At 38.9% G+C, this 10312-nt stretch overlaps 1 protein-coding gene across 3 annotated transcripts in view; it reads right to left on the bottom strand.

Annotated features, from left to right (window-relative positions):
- Positions 1–2038: 2038 nt before the first annotated feature.
- Positions 2039–10312, bottom strand: part of LOC122076745 (probable ADP-ribosylation factor GTPase-activating protein AGD15) — a 36729-nt gene continuing 28455 nt past the window's right edge. Inside the window, exons 8-9 of one of the 3 annotated variants that reach the window (XR_006139801.1) lie at positions 2463–2656; positions 2039–2226 (exon numbers count right to left, since the gene is read on the bottom strand). Coding sequence is in view for 1 of the 3 variants with exons in the window: in XM_042642637.1 (XP_042498571.1) it covers positions 2631–2656 (26 nt within the window). In the remaining 2 variants the exon portion in view is untranslated. Of the gene's footprint in view, positions 2227–2314; positions 2657–8975; positions 9165–10312 lie in introns of those variants that run through there. The other 2 variants (XR_006139960.1, XM_042642637.1) reach the window with 2 other exon arrangements.

Below are 10312 nucleotides of genomic sequence, written 5' to 3'. Positions count from 1 at the left end.
CAGATAGTGGCTAATAATTCATTTAAGACCCCATTCAAGTAACCCTTGAGACTAAATAAAATAAAAAAATAATAATAATCTCCATGTAACAGGAATCTGGTTTCATTTGAGGCATGTCTGTTCTAAGTGTTTGGACCCTTTTTTTCTTCCATTTAATCTGAGTTCATCACTCCTTGCTTCTGAACCAAAGATAATGAATTTATCTTATGAGTGGTTAAATTATTATTATTATCATTATGGAAAAAAAAAAAAAATGGTGTCCACACCTTCGGCTTGACTAGTCCTGCGGACCTATACCGATCCCACAACCGTATAAACCGGGTCCTATCGAGGTTGATGAGAACCATTCAATTTTCACTAAAAGCAGTGAAGAGCACTAAATACCTCCGTGTGAATGGACCCCATGGAGACAAGAGGAGTCGAACTCAAAACCACACACTTCCTGAGGTGAAGATCCCTTACCAACTCAGCTACCCCTTGGGGTTTATTCAATTTTGTTTAAGCAATGTGGTTACTTTTTATATGTTTATTGATGAAGGTGACCTCTAAATCCTCAACGGAGACCTGCAAACAGTAGTTTAGATCCATCCTTCACTGAGGATCTTCAGCTGATCCCTCATATAAACAGATCCAATTGAAGAGCAACTAACAGAGCTTGACAAGGGCTAAATAATATGGAATGCAGAAAGCTATGTTCTAACTTCCAAAGATGAATCTGAAAATAGATGTAATCTGTATAAAATATTTTGGATAATCTATTCTTCCAATGGCTTCTAATGGTTTAAAATAAAGGGAAGAATCTAAACAAGAAAACATATAAATGCTTTATAGCAGCTGAACTGTTATCATTGGTACTACTTTAAGCACTTGTATTAGTGATATCTGTGTAAAAGCTAAAAAAATAACTAAGTGGGAGGGAGCGTCATAGTCAAGACCTAAGCATTTTAAAATATATATAGATTAGAATAGCATGACTCTTTAAGGATGAGCCATATAGATTTGTAATTATAATTATAGGAACCTAAGGATTCACAATTTGGTCGGTCCTCTACAATTCATTTATATCATTCCATCATTGCATTTGTGTCACACACATACATCAGATGGTTCATTAAGAGTATACAACTCATTTCTTTTTAGTTTTAATGAAAAAGGGCAAGAATTCTCTGTCCGGGAGTGTAGCCCCTGCACTAGCACAAGGAGCAATGGGAGTGTGGGAGGAAATTTCTATGGGGTGAGCATTTGGGGCGGTCATTTTCCCCCTGTGTTTGCGTGGAGCAGGCACACTACCAGACACTCATTTTTCCCTGAAAAGGAAATAAATAAAAAGAAAAGGCTGGGCATGCAGCCTGGCTACCCAGCCATGTGTCTGCCTCTCTAACCCCTCCTAGTGAAAAGATCCGCTGCCCATAGCTGTCCCCACTCCCCACTCCACTGTATTTGCCGCCCGCTAGCTACCTAGAGCGGGTAGCATGCCGAACCTACTCTCAAAAAATAATAATAATAATAATAATAATAATAGGCACACCGCCTGGGTGCCACAAGCTAGTGGGCTGCACTAGGGGAGGGGGATGGGGCATCATACATGAGGGATAGGGGGCCATTTCAAAGGGGGAAGAGAGAGAGAGAGAGAGAGGGCACCGGGTTGCAGCACAGGGGCGGCATGCCCAGTCTTTTCCCTTCCAAGAAAAATTGCTGGTTAAACTGCGAGAAAGACATTGTCTGACCATTGCATTATAAGTATTTTAGCCAAGACATCATTAGATAAAGGGAAAACTGTCTCATAGTTCAATCATCTGCTTCCAACCACCGGCCAAGCATGCAAGAAGTAGATATGAATCAAGAATGAATGCAATTTTCAACAACCAAATACATACATGATACTATTCCATTACTATGATGGCTAATGGTCATGAATCCAGCTTTAGTTTATCAATCAGTTAACAAAGTAATGAAGCATTGAGAATAGTAAATGAACAAGAAGTGTCACAAGGCATTCAATAAAGAAATATGGCCTCTGACTCTCGACAGTACCTCAGGAAGGATAAAATAAAACTGCCTTAGTTGCACTTAGTCTACATTTTCCATGAAATGTGAGGCAACCCCATTTGACAAGCTCTCATAAACATTCACATAAAACAAACTGCCATAATATGACGATCCTATTTACTTACCTAACATTTGGATCACTCTTCACAAAAATTTCCTGTCAGATTAGCTGATGCTCTGCAAAATAATCATGCAGGCAGGAATCATCATATCGGCAGTTGGGATGCCCGACCAAAGCAACCCATTGGCATGCTTAATGTAATTTGAGAAAGGCCTCTAGATCAATAACGGATACAAAAACTAAATCCAAATTAGGAAACATTAACAAGAGATTTTAGACTTGAGACTTTAGAGCCAAGTAATTAAATCAGCAAATAGTAAGTAGGTTGAGCTCACAAAGTATATTCATTTACCAATTTTTAATATAAAGAATGTTCACTCCAGTCCTTGAAAGCGGCTTCACAAGGAATTGCCATTTTAGAATGAGATATCATACAACTGTGCTTGATAAAGAAAAGGTGTAAAGGAAGGGTTGCTGGAGCTATGGACACTGGCAAAGAAGTGGTTTGTCTAATAGATCGTCACAAGATATTCCTGCAATGAATTGCTGTAAGGAAAGAATGCATGTTAGAAGGATCTCAGATTAAAAATAACAGGAAAATTTACTAGCACTGGAAAAAAATTAAAAAAAAACCCCAAGCCTATCCTCTCCCTATGCACCTGCTGCATTCACAATTAAGCAAGGTGTTATATGGATTGAAATTTTGGTATTTTGTCCTTGCAATAGAAACAAATATAGATTGAAAATAAAATGGAATATTTCACAATTTTGCTCTGAGAAATATGAAATTTTGGTGCTTTTCTGTTAAGGACGAGGGTTATTACTAGACTGGCTAGATTTATTGAATGTTGGGATAAGTCTCTGACTTAGTCTTACCTAGCATACTTTATTTGTAATCCGTTATTCAATATAAAAATAAGAAAGGCCTCTGTAATTCTAGACAAGCCAATGCATTCTCTCATTATCTTATTCTCAACTTAGTATCAGAGCCCAATACGTTTAGTGATTATTAAATCCACCAATAGCAGGAACGAACGCTCCACAACTCGAACCTTTGGCCTTCCTTCTCCGGCCAAGCATGGTAGATTGAACATGTTGTAACACTCTGGCTCCATTGACCTTGCACAATATTGTTCTCTTTGGCCCATGGGCCTCAAGGCTTTAAAATGCGTTGTGCCATATTAAGGAGGCTAGAGGTTCTTAACTAGCTCAATAATCTCTCCTTAGGCGATGTGGGATTAAAGTTTGCACACCCTCACCGATCTCCCAAACCCCCTGGTACTTGCCGTATTCTTGGTGGGGACACCTCATCGATCTCCTAGGCGGGTCTGGTACTTGCCGTATTCTTAGGTGTCACACATGTTCTTACACATGTTGAACCATCGGCCTCCCTTCATCATTCATTGCTTACCGCTGCCAGCTGCCCCACCTGGCTCTAGCACTACGGCCATAAACTGTCAACTCTCGGTTGGTCTCACGAAACACCACCACCAACCACTTAATGCCTTGGGTGCCCTCTCCAGGTCCATATGGCTTGTATACCTTTTGCCTAAGGGCTGTAAGCTCCTCTATTACTCCAGCCAAAGGGCTCCTAGGCTCCTATTGCTCTCGCATTCCCAAGCCCCCTGCTCCTCTCCTACCTTAGGCCCTAGGACCTAGGACTTGTCATTGTCACGAAGGGCCCAAGGCCTCAGGCCCCTCAGCCCCCTGCCGCTCTCATATCAAGCCCTCTTGTCCCTTGTCGCCATCGTCTCAGCACCCTTTCCCTCTGCCACTATCATCTGAGGCCCCCTAGGCCCCTACAACTATCACTCTAGGAAGCAGGCCCCTGCCACCCCACCTTTGGCCCTCACCATTGCCCTTTTCTATGTTGGCTGTCGGCTGGTGCTCCAGTTGTAAGGTAGTTACAGTATCCCATTTTATTCTTGTGATTAGTTTCTTAACTTTGCTTGCAATACAATGAATAATGTTTTCAAAGATGACATTAGTGCAACTAGCTCCATCGATCACCATGCTATATCAATTGAGTGGCCAACATGATATATTTCAATCAACTGATTGGCCAGCATATCAACTGAACTTCTAGAAAACATGCTCAAGCATCTCTTCTTTATGTTATAGGCTAGAGGGCATTTAATAGGTTATCACTAGTGGATTTACATTCTTTTTTTTCCACCTTTTTAGTCTTAGAGGTGATTGTACATAAAATGCGGAATATAAAAGATAAACACAATCACAAGAGACAGAGATTTATAGTGATTCGACTGAATCTAAGTCTAGTCCACTCCACACAAGATCACCTAAAGAGGTATCCACTAGTTCTTCCCTTTTAGTACAGTAGGTGGGGAGGAGTCACCGTTACAAAATATTTTAAGGAAAAGAGGATCCGTACAACCTCTTTATAGGATGAGAGGGTCCTTTAGAATCTATTTCAAGGATCTCTTAAAATCTCTTTCAAGGATGAGAGGGTCCTTACAATCTCTTTACCGGATGAGAGGGTCCTACAGAATCTCTTAAGGATGAGAAGTTCCTACACAAGCCTAAGTGCAGTCTAGCACTTGTGTAAACAACAAACCCACTCCTAGAGTTAAACCAACTCTTGGGTAAAACAAAATTTCAATGAAATAACTAGGTTAGATGTTACCTCGTTTGGTGCATGTATGATATGCAATGTATAGAATGAATGCACCTTGTTGTCTTCTCAATGCTTGCAGTAGAATGCTAAATAATGGAGAAGACTTGTATGAAGAGAGCTGAGTTATTCTTTGAAGATATGCTCAAATAGCAAGACTAAAACTCAAACATGTAACTTTCTTCTCTTCACTCTAACGCCTAATTAATGCACTTGGATGAGTAGTATTGAAATTTGTTATGTTGTACATAAGTGTGGGATATTTATAGAGTGAGTGGATTAAGAGAGGAGTCAAAATTTGTGTCTAATAGACACATTTTGTCTCTACCGGTAACAACCGGTAGCGGATCATATATCCGTTGGAGAAACGTAGCCATTGGGAGAAGGCCATGGACCATCCGATAGGCATATGATAGGGTGCCAGCAGAGTCTAGTTGTTACCTGTTGGCTTTTGTTAGCCAAAGACTAACAAGTTCTATAAGAACATAACTCTATAGGTAGTTCCCAATAAGCCTCTGGTGGCCTGTTCAGACAGACTATACGAAAATAGTCATATCCTTCTCGTCCAAACTCAGATTGAGATGATTCAAGTTGTGTTGGATTTATAACTCAATGGTCTACAACTTTGTAAAAGAAATCATCTTCATATACTGTCATTTTTAAATAACCGAAATTCCCTTGAACATAAACCTTACTTTTATCTCAGCAATTGTCATGACAAGCTACAACCAACATGTATGCAAACTTATTTGGGTCTTATTGCCTGGTCATTGGGCACCACCTAAGGTCTTTCTAAGTTAAGATAAACTTAAAGATGCAATATGTAATGCATGCTTATGAGATGCAATGTAGTGCTTGTGTATGGTGTGTGCACTATTACATTGAACTAAGATCTTCTATTCTTCTTGCAGTTGGTCTTCAAGAGACTTCACATTGACCTTGCATACTTGATGTCTTCAAGTATTCAGTGCTTGAAATCTTGACATCTTGAAATACCTTCTTCAATATTTGGAGGCTTCATACTCTTGCTCTTTCTTGAGCTTACTTCTCTACTTCATTTGATGACTTAATTCTTCATTTCTTCTTTCCATTCATCAATTTGATCTTTGATATGAAGTCTCTACAAAACAATATTACAAGGCAAATTTTGTAATACCTTCATATGTTTGTTATCATTAAAACCAACTGAGGAGTGTGGGCATGTCTCTAGCATGTCTCTAACATTAGTAACCTCTCAAACACAATAGCAATTATGATTCTCTGTTCTAAAAAGGTCCTAATGACGGAAACAACAATAAAAATAATAACTATAATAATGGGAAAGTATTTGATGGAGGGCCAGTAAGGTAGGGAAGGATCCCTGAAATGAACTTGGAGTTGCAGGGGAGGAAGAGAGCGCATAAGAGAAAAGGGGGGAGAGAATAGCATAGGAAATCAAAATCTAGACCACAGGCTCTCTAACACTCAAACTCAATTCATCTTTTCAATGTCCAAAAACTTGTCCATCAATTACATACTTATAGGAGACAAAAACATTCCAAAATAGAAACCAAAGAGAAACCTATTCGACTAAAGAATAAACTCAAATTAGGAAACAAGTAAACTGATTCTACTCCTACTCTAAGTCCTACCTAAAATAAAAGATTACATAATATTCCTAAATAAATAAAGTTTCCTAAAATCCAACTTTTCTAAAGTCCTATAACTCAAATATAAATCTGTTTTATCTCTGACTGGATACCCAAATGGGTTTGGATCGGTCCACGGGTGTGCATCTCTCTCAACTCCCCCGGTGTTGAGAAAACTCATCCACAAGTTTTGTAGAATGGGAGAATCAGCACTAATCGATCATCATCCATCCTTACTTGTATGAAGTCACCATTTGAAAACATGATCGAATGGTATGAAATTCAAGATGCGAAGTTCATTGGTGAAATAATGACTTGGAAAAAGAAAATTGATTGGTTCACTGAAGAGATCAACCGATTTAAATTTTTCCACAAGTTGATATTCAACTTCCAATGGTGCCATCTTTTCTTCCATGATTGGTGGTTCGTCTTTTGCCTCATTCATCCATTGCTCAATGACAGAGATCAAGTTGTTGAAGGAAAAGTTCAAGTGGCCCTTAACGCATATGCATTGTCATTTAGTCTCATCGAGCTTCTCTCGTATTATTTGCATTTATTGATGGATCTCCAATAAGAGATCTAGATCCATCGGCCAGGTTTGCTATTCGAAATCACTATGGACCCACTATGGCAAGGGAACACTCAAGGCAAAGGCTTAAGGGCAAAACAGTAATTACATGGAAGTTTAGAACAATGGCAGAATGATAAATATATGGAAGTTCTTTAGTGAGTGGCACAATTGTAAATATGGGGAGTTCTATTATAAGCACAAGAAAGTCACATGTGGGTGTGGGTGGGGGCATACTTGGAAACTAAGGAAAATATGGGGAAAAAATGAATAAAAGAGAAGGGCAAAGGGAAAGAAGAAAGTGATAGATGATGTAATCATAAAACAGTGGTTGGGGTTCATATGCCGACACAAAGAAGTGTCTTCTTTCGCTGGAGATCTAGAGTGATGGTGTCGGTGGTCAAAGGTAGAAACAAGAGCTGCAACCAACAGGAGGGAAGCGACTCGAAAGGGGCTGCTGATGCTGGAAATGGACTCTCGCAGGAGGCAGGAGAACCTGTAAACCAGGTATATGGTATTCTGTCTCTCACACTCTCTTCTCTTCTTCATATTCATCTTCTTCTAGGGTTTCAGTTGATAGATCCTTCAGCTCTAATATCAATTTGATGGAGGGCCGGTAGGGTAGAGAAGAATTCCTGAGATGAACTCAGAGTTGCAGGGGAGGAAGAGAGGAAACACACAAGAGAAAAAGGGGAGGGGGGAGGGGGGGGAAGAAAACTGCCCAGGAAAGCACACACTAGTCCGCAGGCTCTCTAACAAACTCAATTCATCTTTTCAGTGTCCAACAACTTGTCCATCGGTTACATACTTATAGGAGACAAAACCATCTCAAAATAGAAACCAAAGAGAAACCTATTCAACTAAGGAATAAACTAAAATTATGAAAAAAGTAAACCGATTCTACTACTCTAAATCCTACTTAAAATAGAAGATTACATAATATACCTAAATAAATAAAGTTTCCTAAAATCCTACTTTCCTAAATCCTATTAGATTCCAAAAACTCAAACATGGATCCGGTTCATTTCTGACTGGATACCAAGATGGGTTTGTATAGGTCCACGGGTGTGCATCGGCATCAGTATCTCTAATAAGCTAGCAGGATGGAGAACCCACCAATCTGTTTCCAGCATGAAGTAGCTCTATATTATAAAGGTACAACAGTGCAATACATTTCGGAAATTGTTCAGTTAATATAATGCAACGTAAGAGACTAAAAACCATCCTGATGCTGTTATGTGCCAACACAAAGGTTGTAATGTAGTACTGAAACCAGTGCATTAGAGAGAGTCCATCGATCAGATTCAGATCCAAGAAAAGGTCTTCATTATGGTTAAGAGATTATTTTAAATCTAGTCAGATTAAAGGATTAAATCCATCATGATTTTCCTTGACCATGATAAAGGCCCAGAAAGAGAATTGGTCAAAATGAGAAAGGCAAAGGAGGCATCGGATCTTAAAGTTTCAAAAAACTGAGTTGCTTCACTCACTTCTTTTTGGATTACTTTTGAAAGGCCAAGAAAACTTGTCCATTTTGTGAAATTTTGGTGCTCCTTGAAAGGTCACTAAGTTAATACAGCTACATCTAATTGGAGATCATAACCAGATTTACAATTGAATAAACTGTTTTTCAGCTAAGAAATTTTTCCCCCAAAACTGTTTTTTGTTTTTTATGCTAAGACATTTCTTCCTTCTTTTTATTTTGGGGCTTTGTTCTCCTTATTGTTTGGGGACTGCGGTAAGACACCAGGGTTCTTGATGATAATCAAACGCTTTTCATTTGGCCCACCTCCATGCCCTTGCATCAGGTTGTTATTAATATTATGTAAGTAAAACCCCGAGACTAGCCCAGAGGTCTAAGCTAACAAATGTACATTAAAATCTTTATAGCTTATGTAGGCTAGACATTTGACACAAATGCTTGACAAATGTCATCGAAGCAATAATGATGCAAGTGTACCATCCAGAAAAGAATGGAATTCAAATTACAACAAAAAAAAAAAAGGGAGGATTTTTTGTTTTTGTGATAGAAAGGACCTGATTTCTTGTCTTGAAGGCATTATAAACCATCATTCGGGCCTTCCTCCAAGGTCCTGAAAGTGATCATTGCATTTATTGCTCCCAAGAGCCATGAAGAAACCACTAACATTCAGCTAATGATCCTTTGCAGTAGAAGGTAATAACTATCCCCTAGATGACACTTAAGCCCATCAAAGGAGATTGATTCTGGTGAAAGAGATAAAAAATTTAGTCAGCAAGAAGCATTGGGAGGTAAAAACAGAAAAATTTATTCAGCATGTTAGTGACGAGGCAAGCTTGTTGAAGAAACAAACAACCTGCTACATCACTTAGCACAGGGCAAGTTTCATCCCAATCTAAGAAGGCCTTACGCCTGCATTGTGCTCTGAAAAGTGGAAACCCTCTTCTTCAAATGACCCAAACTAAGGACAGAATTAACAGCCACCAACCAAAAAAACATTCAAATGGATACAATACCCAAGTGGCGCTTGAATAACTGATGCTGCAGCTGAAACCTTCCAATGGCTTGAACAATATGATCAAATGTGAAGGCCCAAGCCAAAGCATGGCCCACAAGAGGCTGGTGACACAGGCATGGGTAGTCTGGTCAATCAGTGAGTGATTTGGGGCTATTATTGTAATTGCTGTTGGAACTGGTCAAGAGTTTTAGTTTCAGTTAGTCAGTCCTTGAGTTAGATTAGGGTGGGGCAGCTTGGAAAGATTCTCATTTTGAGTTTGAAAGTTATGTTCAGTTTAGATATTAGAAAGAATCCTTTGAAGAGTTCGTAGAGTTTTTAAGAGGCCAGCCCACACACACCCCCAGTCAATCAGTTTTCCCTTTTTTTTTTTGATAGAGAAATTTGAGTTTCATTGTGCATTGAAGTGCTGTGCTTGTGCATGCATGAGACTGGTGAAGTTCCAGCTGTGAGCTTCTATTCCTGGTTTTCTTCTTTCAGCTGTAATCTGCCTTATTCTTCTCCTCCTATAATCTTCTTCTTCTTTCTATCATATTTTCCTCGATATATTGTATTTCTTCCATGTTACTTTTTATTTCCAACTTGCTTCTGCATACATATTTGATGATCATTGCTTCTGAATTGTAAATATGATCATCTGAGAGTTATTTAGTAATTCAAGATCTGTTTATTAGATCTGATCATCATCTGCTGTTATATTTTCTTGGTTCCTGATATTGATTTGAAACATAAGACCTTTCATCTATTTTGTGATATTTGATTTTCAGTATTCTTATAGCTATTGATAGGTCTGTCCAAGTAGAATTACAATAAAGGAGGAGGATTTTCAACGCGATATATAAAAACATATCTCTCCATGGCACCTGTGTTAAGTACTCT

The sequence above is a fragment of the Macadamia integrifolia genome, chromosome 1 (genome assembly GCF_013358625.1).
Source record: "Macadamia integrifolia cultivar HAES 741 chromosome 1, SCU_Mint_v3, whole genome shotgun sequence".
Classification (NCBI taxonomy): domain Eukaryota; kingdom Viridiplantae; phylum Streptophyta; class Magnoliopsida; order Proteales; family Proteaceae; genus Macadamia; species Macadamia integrifolia.
The sequence above is the reverse complement of the archived record's forward strand: the minus strand, read 5'-3'. Positions and strand labels throughout refer to the sequence as shown.